We start from the raw sequence: 16,838 nt of genomic DNA, 5'->3' as shown, positions 1-16,838 counted from the left end.
ACTAGATGTGAAGTGGAGGAATTCTCTTTGCTAGAAAAGGATGGTTATGGTGTAAATTCCTAGAGGCTTTGGGATTGAATGGGCTGTGGCTGCAGACTATATTGGGGTTGAGAATTTAGAGCCTGGGCAAACTTGTATGAATTCTCAATGACACATCTTGAGGATGAAGAAGGAAGGTGATTTTAAGGTCTGATATCAATGGGTTTCTGGCAGTATGCAACCATCCAGTCTTTCGTCTATCACACTATCAGGATGCTACAAAAACCTGCGGTGCATTTAGGATGATGAGTGAAGAGCTGTAGGAATCCATTTTAAGAATGTTCTTTTATGAGAGATGACATTATCACTTTCCCACCTCATTGGGTTGTGTCCAAGGTTCTAGTTTATGATGTGGCGACCCAAGGCATCACCTTAATGAGCGTTTGGTAATTGCCACCCAGGTGGTGGATAATGATCCAGTCTTGTATGCCTTACCAGTGAGGGTGACGTTTCAGATTGGTTCTGTCTTTTTTTTTTACCTGTTATGTTCTATTACTTGGCCAGGAGGAGCGTTTATCATTGGTGGTGATGGCTGAAACCAGTCACAAGACACCCCATACTCAAAAAGATTGAAGTGCATCTAGTGATTGAGTGTGTCATGTGTATGTCTTCAGGCAAAACAATTTGTATGGTCACTCTAGATTTCCACCCTCGGTCCCAGCTATACAGATCACCTAGTTGATAGTGGGTATTATGTGCTCTGCTTCATTCGTTAGCTGCGGGTACCTGGGTATGAGGCATTGGTGTTGTATCCTGAGAAAATTCAGGTAATACGAAAGATCAGTTGGCCAATTGTCCGTTCTGTGCTTGAAACAGTTCGCAGGTGGACATAATTTTTTTCTGGCTTGGGGATCATTTCATTGGCTGAGACTGGATGACTTTTTAATTAGTCTAGTTATCGACTAGTTCAAGGAGGCTGCACTGTCCTTGCCCACCCGATGGCCGGGATGTGCTCTAGTGGCACCTGCTATCCCTGGCAGCACTTCCTGGATCTAGTTCTAGAAGACTTCAGCAACACTGGGGATACAGAAACATTGGCATTTGTCTCACCCAATGGCAACTTGAGTTGACAATATTGTCATGTTTCAAGAATCTAAATCTAGCAGAAGCTAGTGAGATTCAGAATTGAAGTAAATCTTTGAGAACTATCTCTACCTGTTGACTTTAGCCACAAGATTATTTACTGTAGTGGTGTTGCCGCATTCTTTTTTTTGAATGCTTAGTTAGCGAGGTATATATCTAATTCATTCATTCTTCTAGGCTGGATGACAGGGGGAGAGAGTGATGGTAGTAAAAGGGAGGGGGCAGCATTTTTCAATTCTCGCCTAGGGCGGCAAAACACCAAGAAACGTCCCTGGTCGCAGTGGTGACTGCGTTGTAAAGGAAGGTTGTGGTTCTTACGGCGTTGTAAAGGATGTTTCCCTGTAAATGGATATATGACGGAATCACGCAAGCATTTACCACGCATACCTTTACAACACAGTCACTACCCTTATTGCTACGTTACCACGCTTTCCTTTACCACAATCTAATGTTAGCATCAGCTCAGTTCGCAATGCTCTTTGTTGACAGAAAATCAAGTTGCACATCTCCAATCTCACCATGCCTGTGACAGCAATAATAATAATAATTCACATTTGTAAAGCGTGAACAACACCCGTAAGGGTCTCTAGGCACTGGAGGCCATTGGGAAGATTAAGCAAGCTATTGCCCAGAGTCACATGGTGCTGGGCTAATCTGCCAATGGCACCGGGGATCGAACCATGAGTCCCCGGGTTCTGGAGTCAGTCACCCTGGCCGCTGCACCACACCTCTTCCACTAGCAATCTACTGATCCAGATTCCACATGAGCTATGAATTCTCCTATACTAGTTGCGAAGGCGAATCGTGCCTGCTCCCCTCACCCAAGCACAAACATATGGACAATTACATGGCATGATGGATTTTTGGAAGTACTACAGCTAAATCAGATGCTGAAAGGTCAGGCGCATGTTGCACTAGCAACGGAACTAGATGTACCTCACCATAATCATCTTCATATGTGAATGTAAATCCATCTAGATAATCGGCAAATGCTGATGGAGTCGGAGAACCTGCAAAAAACATGAAATACATTTACCAATCACTTTGAGGCAAAAAGAGAATTAAACCAGTTGTGAACGAAGCTATGTTTGTGACTTTGTTGGTCTCATAATTAAATGTTTTGTTGCTTGAATATTTTAAATCATTACAGTTATAAATAGAAGATAAAAAGCTAAAAGTACAAAAAAATACTACGAGGTACAAAGGTAGAAATTTAAGAAAATATGGGAAAATGTAGTCAGTGTAAATTCATGATTTTGAAGAGCTGGTACAACTCGTATACTCACCAGTACATATTCACAGTTTACAAAAGCAGAATTGCAATGTGCAGAAGAAGACGCAGTTAAAAAACTCAAGTGTCTCATGTACAAAACATTTCCGGTGGTCACAAAATGGTCGAATTAGAAGAATACAGCTTTTTTTTTAACTTCAAACAAGCTTTTCGAAATGTGCAAAAGCCAAATTGTGATTAGGTAACTTCTTATCAAAACGCAATTCGTTTTTTCAATATGATTTTGGAAGGGGCGTGCTTCCAAATACCAAATCGCAGTGGTATGTATGTATTCAAGTTTTGCAACTGAATTATGGTTGCAAAATAGTAATTTTTTGCCGACTACTGAAAGGCAGTGGAGTGGTAACCATTCCCAAATGATAAGGGAAATGAAAAAAACATATTTTTTTAAGAGAAGACAGAAGTCCCATGGACCACTGTCAATTCGTAAATAAGAAACTTAAAGGTTTCATTTTTTCTTTTTTAAACTCGTCTAGGTTTACTTTAAGGAAAACGGACTGCCAGCTGGACCTGGTGTTCCTGAGCAATGCCCCCCCCCCCCCCCCTGTCCCTTCTGTTTAGGTCAGATGAACCTCGAGCCTAGTTGGATGAATGACGTGCCGAGAAGTGTGATCATTGGACGTCACCGCATTGCGGAGGCCACTCCCCTCCACTCCTCCTTTTCAATATGAGCCCACACGGGTGAACTAGGGCACGGTCTAGCTCCGGTTTGGGTCTCTGTGGTCTCCCCCGTTTCTGACACCTGGAACATAATGTGTGCCATGACACAGAGTCATCAAGTAATGTTAGTTCATCCTCTATGTCTGTATGATGTGTTGCGTTCTTGGGTATAGCTGCGTGCCACTATGAGTTTCCCTCATCTTTGGGAATGCACAGTTGGTAGATAGAGTGTTGTATTGGTTGGCTACCTTTAAGAAGCTACCAAGGGAAGAAAGATTACCTCCGTGAAAGGGCATGGAGATGGGCACTCTGCACCCCTTGATGTTAAAATGATGAATTATTCATCTAGAAAGGAAATGCGCACTTAGTGGATGCTCTCTAGGCTTAATGAGATGCAGGCAGCATGAACCCATGTTGGCACCTTACACATCTGGACTGGGCGCAGTTTAGAGTTTAGGAAGCCATAGCTCCCTCATATACAACCCGCCTGATTTCCCCTGCTCCGCATGCTAGTGGGGCGACTATGGAGGGAGCCAGAGGAAAGGTATTAGGGGTAGTTCTTTGTTCACCTCATTGGACGGGCCCTGTGAACGATTTGACCCAGTGGTGCATTGCCGAGTGGCACAGGCATCCCGGAGGAGCTTAAGTGACTATTGGCTGATATGAGGAATCACACATTCTTCATGTCCGTAGTGGACCATTCATTCGCCTGGTGTGGTCCTGAGGCCATTTTATGGGTGCATTGATCGCCTCAAATGCTGTTGGATCTTTTTCCCCTGCCATTTTTGTGTTTGATGCAGCCAAGGTGGATCCCCGGGACCAGTGCATCTGCAGCCCCGACTCATGGTGTTGCCGGGCCTCATTGGGGGAGGCTGATTGATTGTATTTCGTGCCGCAGCGGGGGACTGAAGCCGGTTTTGGGGCCTTAGTTGCAATGTTTTGTTCGATTGACAACTGAGGCTGAGTGGCCTTGGCATTGGATTTTAGACCACTAGATTTTAATCCTATTGTTTTCTTATAAATGTAGTGTTCTTCTTTTCTATTGTAATGTTTTTGAGTTAGCACGCAAATAAAGGTATTCATTTATTCATTCAGGTTTGGGACTTCTAACACTAAAGGTTTAGGGGAGGCCGACTGATTGTATTTCGTGCCGCAGCGGGGGGCTGGAGCCGGTTTTGGAGCTTTAGTTGCAATGTTATGTTCCATTGACAACTGAGGCTGAGTGGCCTTGGCATTGGCTTGTCCTTATCTGGTGGTTTTGGGCTCTAGCCATGGCGGCTCGGCAGTTGGTGTTTCGGGCCAGTGTACACAGTTTGCAGGAAGGGCGGCAATATACTGGCAGTAAGAAACACAAGCACATGCTACCGCTCTATCCGCGCTGTGTTTTAGCCACTGGGTGGCACTGTGCAACTGTTTGTTTTACATTTTTACAAGAAACTTCTGAAGAAACAAAGAGACTCACAAGTATGGGAGAAAAATGGAGAAGGGCACCGCAGAAGAAGCACGGACCCAACTTTAAAATGGGACTATTCTGCTACTAGGGGTACCTATCTGGATCTTACAGGACAGGAGGAAGAGGCTGCACCCTCTTTAAAAATTATATTTGACTCAATTAAGCAATTACAGGAAGAAACTCGAATGGACGGAAAGAAAAACAGACTGGCAACAAAGAAGCTTCAAGGTGCAGTAAGAAAAATGGTTAAGGCATGCATGGATACAAACGGGGGACTGACCCAGGTTGAGGAACGCACAAGTACAGTAGAAGATAACCTGGTTAGAACTCAGACACAGGTGGAAACACACGATAAGCAGTTCACCAATCTTCAGTGGAAAATTGAGGATTTCGAAAATAGGCAAAGACGCAATAACCTCCGGATTCTTGGCGTTGAAGAAGGAATAGAAGGAGAGGATGCAAGGGCCTACATTCTGAGATTGATGAAGGGGCTTTTCCAGAACTTCGGCATTGGAACTGGGAGGCTGAGATACAGCGTGCTCATCGTTTTCCCATGATGGCTAGGAAGCCTTCACAACCAAGCAGGGATGGAACCACAATGCCAAGGGCAATCCTAATTTATTTTGGAAATTTCTTGCTTCGAGAAGAGGTATACCCTAAGGTTCGCCGGAACGCCAGACGGACTTTCGAGAACCAGTCCTTCTTCACGAAGCCAGACTATTGCTATGTTACTGTGGAAAGACACTGGCAACTAAGAGAACTGATTCAGCCGTGTCAAGCCATGGGAGCACAAGCGTAACTGATGAATCCTGCAAAGCTAAAGATCATCTATAAGAACACTTCCAGAGTCTTTACCTCAGAGATTCAAGCTAAAGCATATATGGAATCCCTAAAAACTTAGAGGGAGGTTCATTTGGGTATTCACTGACCGGAATACAGGAGGTTTATTAAAGGGTAAAATGAAAGGGAAAAACACAGGGAGGATTAGGGGAAAAAAAAGAAATTAGTAATCATAAGAGCATCTAGTAATTAGGCGGTAAGGCTGCAAGGGGGGGTCGACTCTCAGGCTCCATCACAGAGACCTTAGGTCTGCTTGCTTCACACTATAGCTGGGGGGAAGAGGGAAGAGGCTGGGTTTGAGGGCAGGGCAGGCAGGATGGGGATAAGCTGGGGCAGGGGGGTGTTGGGAGGAGGGGTGGGGAGGGGAAAAACCACCATCTTGCAATGAAAGTAGTTTTGGAAACCGAATAGCTGAAAAGGGTGGAGCAGGGAATAGGCACCAAGTGTCAGGTTATATACAGTATGACAAATTATATACTGTATGCGAATACCAACAATTAATATATGCGGGTTGAACAATGCCACCAAATGAAGGACGGTGAAGGAATATCTTAAGACCATCCGTGCTGATATTGTTTGCTTACAGGAGACGCACATCAAGGGGTCACAAAAGATTATTTTAGATCAGCTGGGATTCCACCTGATAGCATGTACTTCGCAAGGGACTAGGACCCGAGGAGTAGCAATACTAGCTCAAAGAATGGAGATAATTGTTAAAAATTGCTTAAACGACAAGTATGGTCGGTGGGTAATCGTGGAATACCAATTGCAAGGGTTCAATGTAACACTCTGTTCAATTTATGGGCCAACGGTGGACGATCCAGAAATGTTTAATCTTGTAAATATGCAACTGGCTAACTGGCCACTCCCGTTCATTATGTGCAGGGATATTAATATTAATGGCTTAGGTGGATTGTGGAGGGGGGATCCAAGTAAATTTGTAGGCCGGAAAAAGAAAGTTCATAGTGCTCTAATTCAATTGATGAAGGATAATGGGCTTACAGATGTGTGGGAGGAACTGATTCCCCAGGGGAGTGGTAGCACGTATTACTCTGCACCACACAGGGCCGTAGCGTGTTTAGACTATTTTCTTGTCTCTTCATCTCTCTTTCCCTCTGTCAAACCAAGAAATTTCCACGAGTGGTCTCCGATCATAATCCTTTAGTGTTAGAAGTCCCAAACCTGAATGAATGAATGAATAACTTTATTTGCGTGGTTACTCAAAAACATTACAATAGAAACAAAGAACACTACATGTATAAGAAAACAATAGGATTACAATCTAGAGGTCTAAAATCCGAGGTCTAAAAAGAGATAAATCTATGTACGCGGTAATTGTTAAAAGTTTTACATGCTTCAATTAAATTAGTCAGGTAATAAGAGATGATAGGCAGCCTCCGCATGAGTGCCTGCCTGATTGCTTAGGGGAGAGTGTCCATCAACTTTGTGCGGGTATATTGTACAAATTTGCCAAACATAGCCATGTGCTTCCCTGTGTCCAATGTGTAAAGTCGATGGACTGTCTCCTTTGTGGTACGAGTACCCAATTGTGGCAAGATTGGCCTGAAATAGGTTCTGCGGGCTAAGTGTAGAGCCAGGTAGCAAAATAAGATGTGGATCAAAGACTCACGTTTATATTTACAAAGCTGGCACTCCATAATCACTGGTCTTGCTGACCCGGTAGGGTATAATTCTTTAAGGGGGAGAGGATGTAGTCTGGCTGCTAAAGATCCTGTGTAGGGCTTGTCTCCCCACAGCATGCTTGAGATGGAGTTTGAGGTTGTGCTCTGTATGTGGGAGGCTTTGGGACTCATGGAATCTTCTTGTTGCCAGGGATTCCATGTCCAAGGTACGAGAGGGTAGACGTACTTGTTTTTTTTATTGTGCTTTTGATAACAGCATACTTGACTATCCTCGGGTCCCAGTTCTCTGTTGCAAGTTGCAAGAGGTCTTTGGCGGAAGCAAGACTGGCTGACCAAGGATTGCAGGATTCTAAGAAAATACTTTTTATAGCGACCTTCATTGTGTTCTCTGGTGCCGCTGTTGTTAGGTAGAAGTATTTGCTCAGAGAGGCCATCTCTTCCAGATTTTGTTGGTTGAGGTTGAATTCCAACCGTACCAGATTGTTCCTGGTACAAGCAGGTAGATGAAATAGCTTTTTGTAGCTGTGCAGGGGATTTTTTCTAGATCTTTCGTGAATTTCCCTGAGAATGCCTGTTGTGCGTAATTAAGAGATGGTATTAATTTCGCCCTCAGATGTCTTTGGATAGCCATTGTTGTAGGACTATGTAAGGTAGCGTATAGTTTACAGAGGGCGTAGATAATGCTTTTCCCTTTCATCTGCATTTTGTGGAGATGGACTCCTGGGCGTCCTGTTTCACTAAACCAAACCCCCAGGTAGTTGTAATGATGTATGTAGTCCAATGTCAGCTAACCCAGTCTCCATTTTGCCCGTTTTTTTAGGGTTGTGCCCAAAAATCACCGTTTTGGACTTTGTTGGGTTGGCAACCACCTTGTTTTGGCATTGTAAGGTGCAAGGGCCGTTAGAGCTTTTTGTAAGCAAATTTTGGTGTGATCTAAGAGCACCAGGTCGTCAGCATATTGCATCAGTTGGATCTTGGTACACCCAATCCTGGGTGTGGCTAGTGTAGATCCAATCAAGGCTTGGCCCATGTCTGCGGTGTATAGATTAAAAAGCATCGGGCCAGGACACAGCCTTGCTTTAGCCCACGGTCCGTGTCAATTTTCTCTGTAGCAAATTCGCTCGACAGTTTGATTCTTATCCAAGTTTGTGAGTACAACGATCTGATCGCTTGTAGTAAAGATGGGTTGATTTTCCAGCATGCCAGCTTCTGCCAGAGGATGTTACGATCTACCCCTTTGAAAGCTGCCGAGTAGTCAATAAAACAGACGAAAAGCGGCAGGCTTTGGTGAGTCACGGCTTATTGGGCTAGATATGACAGGGCAATTATGTTGTTCACCGTCGATGCCCCAGGTCTGAACCCTGTTTGAAAAAAGGGCAGAAGGTCTTCAGTGCTGGCCCAGCCTGATAGTTCCGCCAGAAGGGTGTTTGCGTAGGCCTTGCCCTCGATATCCAGCAAGGCGATCATACGATAGTTTTTTGGGTTGGATTTTGGCCCTTTCTTATATATTGGATTCAATAACGATCCTCTCCAGGACTCTGGAACGTCTCACAAGAACCTGCATACGGCATATAGCTGGGTCAGAATATCCGTTCAGAAGTCTGTGTCTGCCCTGAAAAGGGAGCCAGGCAGGCCATTGGGACCCGGTGCCCCAATGTATCCCAAACCTTGATGGGAGGGCTCAGGTAACGAGCTGGATGTTTGAACAGGCCTTACTGCAGGACTTGAATTATGTTCAGCACATGAATAAGTGGCTTAAGGAATTTTTAGAGATTAATAGGGGGAGTGCGGGATATGGCGTGGTATGGGATGCTCTCAAGGCCGGCATTAGGAGGGAAACTTTGAGCTACTCTCTGAAACGGAATAAGACCGAAAAAATTGAGATGGAGGCCATACATAGAGCAATTACAGATCTAGAAGAAGAACTGGCTAGGGCTATTGACTCCAACCTTAATATAGACGAGATTGTGCAGAAGCTAGCATTAGCAAAGGCCACTGCGGGTGAAACCATGGCAGCAAAAGCAGCAGGGACATTTTTGGCCTGGAGACAAACTCATCATGAATTTAGTGAGCAAGTTGGACATGTCTTAGCCGTAAGGACCTGACAGACAGTTACCAGGGGAGACATCATGGAGATTAAAACTTTAGAGGGGGCAGTAGCTACCACTCCTAAGGAAATTTGTAATGTGTTCCACAAGTACTATCAAAATCTATATAGGGAGGATACTGTTAGTGACATTAAGGATGTAAAGAATTATTTAGTGTCAGCTTCAGTTGAGATATTTTCAATAGAAGCCTCCATGGCCACTGGGGCTAGATTCTTAGATGATTAAATTCAGGGAGCCATCAAAAATTTGCCATCAGGCAAAGCGGTTGGCCCTGATCTAATCCCGTTAGAATTCTACAGGATTTTTTTTCCAATTCTGGGAGAAGACTTAAGCTTTGTAATGTACCAGGTACAAAGTGGGCAAACACCTCCACAGTCATGGGCAGAAGCCAGTATGATTATCTTTTTAAAGAAAGGTAAGCCCCCCAACAAACCTGGATCTTATAGGCCGATTAGTCTAATGAATAGCGATGCAAAGATCTATTCAAAAATGTTAGCGAACCGTCTTAGCACTATCATAGAGAAGGTGACATCGCCTCGCCAGCATGGGTTCATTCCAGGAAGGGGCACGGCTAAGCATATCAGAAGAGTCTGCACCCTATTTGATGGTACCTCAGTCACACGAGACCTTATGGCGCTTATACTGCTGGACGCGCAGAAGGCGTTCAATAGGGTCTTGTGGGGCTTTCTTTGGTCGGCACTTGAGAATGTAAACGTAGGCAAGGGGTGCATAAATGCTATTCAGGCACTATATAGGAATCCGAAGATTCGACTCTGTGTGATGGGGGAACAGAGCGATTTAATTGATATTACGCGAAGAACGAGGCAGGGGTGTCCCTGCTCTCTCCTCCTTTTTGCTTTTTATATCAACCCTTTTATCAGGAGAATTGAGGCGAATAGGGATATCCTCCCAATACTGTTCACCGGCTTTGAACCAAAGATCTTGGGTTATGCAGATGAACTGGCAATACCGGCCGCAAATCCGTCTGCACCATTAGACGAAATAGAACAGGAGGAAGAATGCTTCGGGGCAGTTTCCGATTACAGACTTAATCGTGGGAAGACACAAATTGTAGTCAATGATTAGACCAACGTGTTAGATCAGAGAGTGACTGATTCGGCTACTTATCTAGGGGTTATTATTACCTCAGATTGAACTAAAATTGTTGAGAAGAGTCTCGTTCCAGTAATTCCAAAATCTAAGAGAGACCTCGATAGGATGAATAATTTGCACCTCTCGATTGTGGGAAGATGTAACATCATTAAAATGATATTCCTCCCAAAAGTCTTATATCTTTTCAGGACGATACCCCTAACGTTCGACAATAACTGGTTTAAAGAAATGGAGAGAATTATAAACCGGTTTATCTGGGCTCAAGGTAAGACGAGAAGGGCACTCAAATTTATGACCCTCCCTATGGAGGGAGGGGCTGGGCGGTACCTGACTTAAGAGCATATTTTTGGGCCGCGGTGATGCAGTACGTTTGTGGGCTCCTGGGTGGTAAGATCACCGACCGATGGAGGGGTGACAACGCTACTCCGGATGTATATGAGCTACTTTTAGAAGGCGAAGCCCGTAATTGGCTTCTGAGGTTTAATGAAGCTAGTTACTATAAATAAAGTCACATTACATTTAAGATTCTGGGAGCAGCAATTTCCGGGACTGCTATAAGGAAAAAGTTGGGTCTGGGTAGAATAAATTATTAAACCCCTCTATTTGGGAATCCATCCTTACCATCATGAGGCAGTGGGATGCTTTGGGTGTTAAAATAATTGGTGATCTTAGTGATCTCGATGGTATAATCACATTTGAAAGAGCTCAAACCCTGTTTAATTTGGAGCGCTGGGAATTTAAAAAAAATTAACAGATCCGGTCTGCCCTTGCAAGGAAGAGCGGGGGAGCAAGAGCTTTTTTTAAAGATGCAGTCATGGAAAGGGTGCAAGACCCTGATGGGTGTACCATCACCCAGATTTATGGGGTGGTGAGCCAACAACAAAATGATGATTTGGAAAAATACTCTGAGAAGTAGCAGCGGAAGCTGAGTATTGATGGGGGTGAGTTTAGGGTCTCACTTGAGCTAGGATGCACAGTTTTAAAGGTGGCCAACCTTCAAGCTCAACATTTTAAAACTATTTTTGCACTCTATTACACCCCTGCCAGAATAGCTCAATGGGGTGGGACTATGGGTATTTGCTGTCCTCGCTGTCACAGCGATGAGGCAGATATAGTTCACATGTTTGCCTCCTGTCCTATTTTGGATCCCCTGAAAAGGGCGATAGAGGACTTCATGGGACATACTCTGAGGATTCAATTAAGGTCAACTAATGAGCTAGTGATGTTAGGTGTGGCTAGAGATGATGTTCTGGTAGCTCACCGGGAATTCATATTTCTTGTCATGGCTGTAGTGAGAATCTGTGTGGCATCTGCATGGAAGGATCCTAACCCCCCTACTTTTCAGCAATGGGTGTGACGGCTTTTAGCTATGTATAATCTGGAAAAGGGTCTATATGAGAAGAAAGGGTGGAAAGCTAGGAAACTAGGGAAACTTATTTGGGCCCCAATTACTGATTGGAAGACTAGATTGGAGAGACCACAGGTATAAGTCTTGGTTCTGGATATAGTAAAGCAGTATTTGTCTCTGCTCCGATTGTTTTCTTATCTTTTGAGGGTGCGGATATATGTTGCAATTTAGACTTAACGATTTTGTTTGCTTGTACTTTACTTTTATTATTCAGATGCTGGATTGCTTTGTTAAATCTTTCTTCTTTATTTTGTCAGTGTAAAATGTGTCCCTGTCTCCTTTACTTTATTGTTAAAAAGAAAATTGTATTGTCGGATTGTTACTTGTAATGATGAATTAAAAACTGATGGTGAATAAAAAAACAAAAAACAAAGCAGTCTGGTGGTACTGACAAGCGCCCCCACCACAGCCCAATACACTAAGTCCTATCTGGGAAGTCTTCTAGTGTAGCAGACCTATTACACCATAGGTCTCTCACCCTTGGCACTGATATGGGGGCTGAACTATATTCAGCTGAAAGTTTTTTACAAAAACCGTTTGTCGATTGATTTCGCTATGAAACTTTTATCAAAGTTCTCTTTATTCTTTTCTTCTTCATATGTTTTTATTCACATATTTTGAACCATCTTCTAACACTTGTTATATAATTCCAATGCATTTCGGTGCCCCAGGCACCTTCATCAGGGAGAATCTCGCGTGCGGTTCTAACGCGACCTCCTTACTCTTCGTTGTGTATGAAGAAGAAAAGAATAAAGAGAACTTTGATAAAAAACATGTGAAGTTTCATAGCGAAATCAATCGACAAACGGTTTTTGAAAAAAACTTTCAGCTGAATATAGTTCAGCCCCCATATCAGTGCCAAGGGTGAGAGACCTATGGTGTAATAGGTCTGCTACACTAGAATTATTCGTTCACACTCGTGGAGGGAAGTGTTACCCTTGAGCACGACAAAAGACTTGATGGAACATAAAGCGGTGCAGAACCCAAAACTTTGAGCTATCTGGGAAGTGGTCACACCTCCTTGTGGTAGAAAACCTAATGTTCTATCTTCTCCAGCTCGAGCTTGCTCAACAGCAGGAGGGGAGAATTCTGTCTGTGGTCGATTGCAGCTCTAGGTTGCTGTCACACCCTGAAAGGATGTTACCGGTAGTACAGGGGGTACCCCAAGGGAACCCCCCAGTATATGTGAACATTCTTCCAACACTGGAATCAGTGTGGGCGTATGATTCCAACATGTTTGAAACCAAACATGACCGGGTTCAGTGCAGCCACTATATAGTTAGATATCTTGTAATAACTGATATCTACTATATGTATGAAAATGGCTGACAGTACTTACACTGCCCAGAGAATCAACTCTGGGGTTTGTAGGGTTGTCCTGCTCATGGAGGGGCGCCCTCACACCTATGACCAAGTACCCTGCCCTTTTGACTTAAGAGCCTGCCAAGGGATGACTTATAGGTTGTAAGTGTAGTGACCCCAGGTATAAGGAACTTATATCTGTTGTGAGAGGTTCAAGCACCAACTGATGCAGGCTGCAATGGCAGGCCTGTAGTCACAGTTTAAGTGGACTCCCATGGGTGGCACAATACATGCTGCAGCCCACGGGAGACCCCTGGTGTACCTATGCCCTGGTTACCTCAGTACTGTATATAAGGGACCTACAAGGGTACACCAGTAGCCAACTGTGGATGTACAGAAGTACTTACCATGGTCAATTTAGGGAGAAAGCACAGCTATCAGGATCCCAGTCAGACTAGGTCAAAAAGATACTCACACTAGGCAAAAAGTGGAGTACCCATACTAAAAGGATCCTACCTTCCTATACCCCTTGTCTGGCAAAATGGAAGGTCCCGGCACTCCTGTTTGTGGACAACGCCCAACTGGTCTCGAAATCCCCAAATGGGTATCCAAAAGTTCCTGGAGCAGTCCAGTGTCTTCTGCAAGCAGAAAGAGCTGAAATTTAACCTTAGTAAAACCAAATATATGGTATTGAATACCTGCCATACAACTAGGTCGCACACAATCCTTAAATGCTTTCCACTGGAGGGGGTCCGTACCTTTGAATATTTAGGGTTCTCCCTTAACGAGCATTTTGGTTGGTCTCCAAAGATCCAAAAGGGTGAACTTAAATTAGAATATTACACTGGTGGTATTCTAGCAGTATTCTGATAACCCCGGCATTGCAAATGTATTATTTTGAAGTGCTGAGGTTCTTATATGGTTTGAAGTTTGGGGCACACGAATTGATAGGAAATCGTTTTATACGACTCCTCACCAATCTTCCTGACAGAACTCCACTCATGCCACTCCAACTAGATCCTGGCATTTGACCTCTTGCCCTCGGAGTTATACTCAGACCCCTGCTGTCTTGGAGGAGAATTTGGTCCTCAGCGGACCTATTGCCCTTTCAGAAGGGCCTAGAAGAAATCTTAAAACTCCCTGAGGCTGTTAGGATTCCATGTTTGCGGTCATCAGACGCTGTCTAGTAGAGATTGGGTGCAAAAATATGTGGGCACATCCAGAAAGATTGCGTGGCATATCCAAGTCCATGCTCAGGGAGTTGTACTGGAGACACGCAGATGGCAGACCCAACAGGACGGGGGGGGGGGGGGGGGGGTCGGTACCCTGACCTCAACTTTTACAGAATTTAAAGACACCTATTATCTGGAAAAATCTATGGATACAATTGAGCCTCTGGCAGCCAGATCCCTTTACGTTAAGTTACACTTTGGGACCCTGCTGCTTCGAACATTTACTGCGAAGTGACACTGCCCCATGCCGAACCTGATTCCATCTGTCCCTTCTGTGACATTTAAGTATGTTGTGCGAGCCATATGAAGTGCTGGGTAGCAAGGGTGGCAGTGGAGCAGCAGAATATAATGGTGGTCAAAGGATGTCCATGCTGTGACAATTAACCATATAGAAAATGATTTTTACCAGTCCTATCTAACCACATTTAAACCTGTGGCTAGAGACTCTCTTGGGAAGCTGAATAATAAAATAAAATCAGGGTAACTCGAGGATGTGTATCCACCTGAAATAATGAAATGGATCCCTCCTGTTATTTTGGAATCTCTGCTTATAGCATTATACTTTTCCCTGATGCAGGATGTAGTCCCAGAAAACTTTAAAAGAGCCACAGTGATCCCATTCCTAAAAAGCCAGGAGACCACCTGGAGATATTAAAAAGCTTCTGCCCTGTTTCTGTATTGCCATATTGTGCAAATGTACATGCATTGCATGTGGCACAGGAGATCAGCACTCATTTGCAAAGCTCAAACTACCTGAATCTCATACAAGCTGCCTTTCATCCCAGCCATAATATAGCCTTATAGCCCGCCGTAGAGGGCTATACCGGCTATTAAACGCCCTCTCCAGCGTTAAAGGCCCTGAGCCGAAGGCGAGGGCCTTTAACAAGGGAGAGGGACTTTAATAGCGGTATAGCCCATCTACGAAGGGCTATAAGGCTATTAGAACATTCTGTCACTAGAGGACAGAATGTTCTAACAAAAAAAAAGCCTTTTGGAAGCGTGAGGGGATTGGAATCCCCTCAGGCTCCCTGAAGCCTTGGTTCACAGCCAGAGCTGTGAACAAAGAAACATTGGAATGTTGGAGCTCCAGGCTCATACCAGCCATTATAAGCCCAGAGCACTCCATTGTTTTCAATGGAGCTCCCAACATTCCAATGTTCTAATACAGAGTCAGTAATATTGTCTGTCATTGACCAGTTGAGATCAGACTTAGGCAAGGGCTCTGCGCTGGCACTTGTTTTTATTAGATCCATCCACAGCAGTTGATACAGTTGATCATAACACTATTACAACGGGTCAAATCTGCGGGTACTGAAGGTGCTTCTTTTTTATGGCTGGAATCATACTTAAAGAACAGAATTCAAGCAGTGCAATTGCCTACCTTCACAGATGACAGATTAGAGCTACAATGTGGAGTTCCCCTGGGATCTGAAATATCCCCACACCTATTTAACCTTTATATGAGACCCCTTTTAAAAGAGCTATGAAAGAGGGGCTGCCAGTTGTGCCACTATGCATAAGATTCTCAAAGATTACTTTGCCTAGAGGAAAGGCCACGTTGCAACACAATGTTCAAGACCCCATACATTTTATCTGCTCTAGACAAAAGAGTGCTGGCCATAAGAGACTAGACTCCTGCCTAAACCCAAGGAAGCTGCTAAAAGCTTAAGAGTTATTGTGAGCATTCGTTTATCCATGAAACTACATATTAATGCAGTTGTCTCTAAGTACATTTTTCTTCTAAGAACGGTTTGAAAATGACATGCATATTTTTCTTTTGATGCGCTAAAGACCATCATGTCAGAAGTAATTAGCTCCTTCACAGGTATCCTGCTTAAAAAACCGAGATTTAAAAAACTGAGGCTGAGGTTTAGTGGTCGCAGCTTCTCTAGTTTATCCCCCATGGAATTGAACTCTTTCGTTCTTGACCTATTTGCTAAAACTGACCTGGTATCTTTCTTAAGAGCGTTGAACCCATGCTCTTCGACACAAGCCTTTAATTACTGCACACAAACAGAGCTGTTAGTGCTGATCTTTTTTGATGGGCAGTTACCTGAGGCCTCTTTCATCTCACAGCATCACTCATATGCTGATAGATGCGCCTTGAAACCTTTGAGTGTAAAAGCATTCTATAAATACAACTAACATTAACATGTCAGCCTTACCCTTCTTCTTACCCTAACCTATTCCATTCGATTTCAGAAATAATGTGGGGAGAAGCCTTACAATCTGCCCCTTCCATGATAGTGCTGTATCCAGGGAAATGTGTGAGAGATTTCCCAATCCAAGATGGAAGAAAAGGGTTCTCTTGTGATGCCAGTTTATTTTTAAGTATATTTATGGAGGCATTTACAAGTGATGGACCTATTGGTACACAGTTGTTTTCTGTTTTTTCATCGCCCATTTGCTCGTATTTTTAGCCCTGATTTTTGCACTTCAGTAGCTAAAGATTTTCCTGGATTTCATCTAGACTCTTCTCGCTTAGCTCTTCCTCCCTCTTCGCATAACTCTGTTCATATAGTAGGCGTAATTTATGACACAAGCAATAAATATATGATCTTTGAATGCAATAATCTTTCAGGAATCTTCTCTGCAGATTTAAATCTGATAAGCACACAAAATCATCTCTCTTTATCTATAGACCTGATGAAATAAGATGGGAATCT

The 16,838-nt window shown here is 43.7% G+C and overlaps 1 protein-coding gene across 2 annotated transcripts in view; it reads right to left on the bottom strand.

Moving 5' to 3' along the window:
* The window catches only part of LOC147677730 (uncharacterized), a 218,773-nt gene that overhangs the window by 136,385 nt on the left and 65,550 nt on the right, over positions 1 to 16,838 (bottom strand). For both annotated transcript variants that reach the window (XM_086945369.1, XM_086945368.1), the window contains exon 2: positions 2,064 to 2,132. In XM_086945369.1, coding sequence (XP_086801495.1) covers positions 2,064 to 2,132 — 69 coding nt within the window. The remainder of the gene's footprint in view (positions 1 to 2,063; positions 2,133 to 16,838) is intronic.

The sequence above is a fragment of the Lissotriton vulgaris genome, chromosome 12 (assembly GCF_964263255.1).
Source record: "Lissotriton vulgaris chromosome 12, aLisVul1.2, whole genome shotgun sequence".
Lineage (NCBI taxonomy): Eukaryota > Metazoa > Chordata > Amphibia > Caudata > Salamandridae > Lissotriton > Lissotriton vulgaris.
The sequence above is the reverse complement of the archived record's forward strand: the minus strand, read 5'-3'. Positions and strand labels throughout refer to the sequence as shown.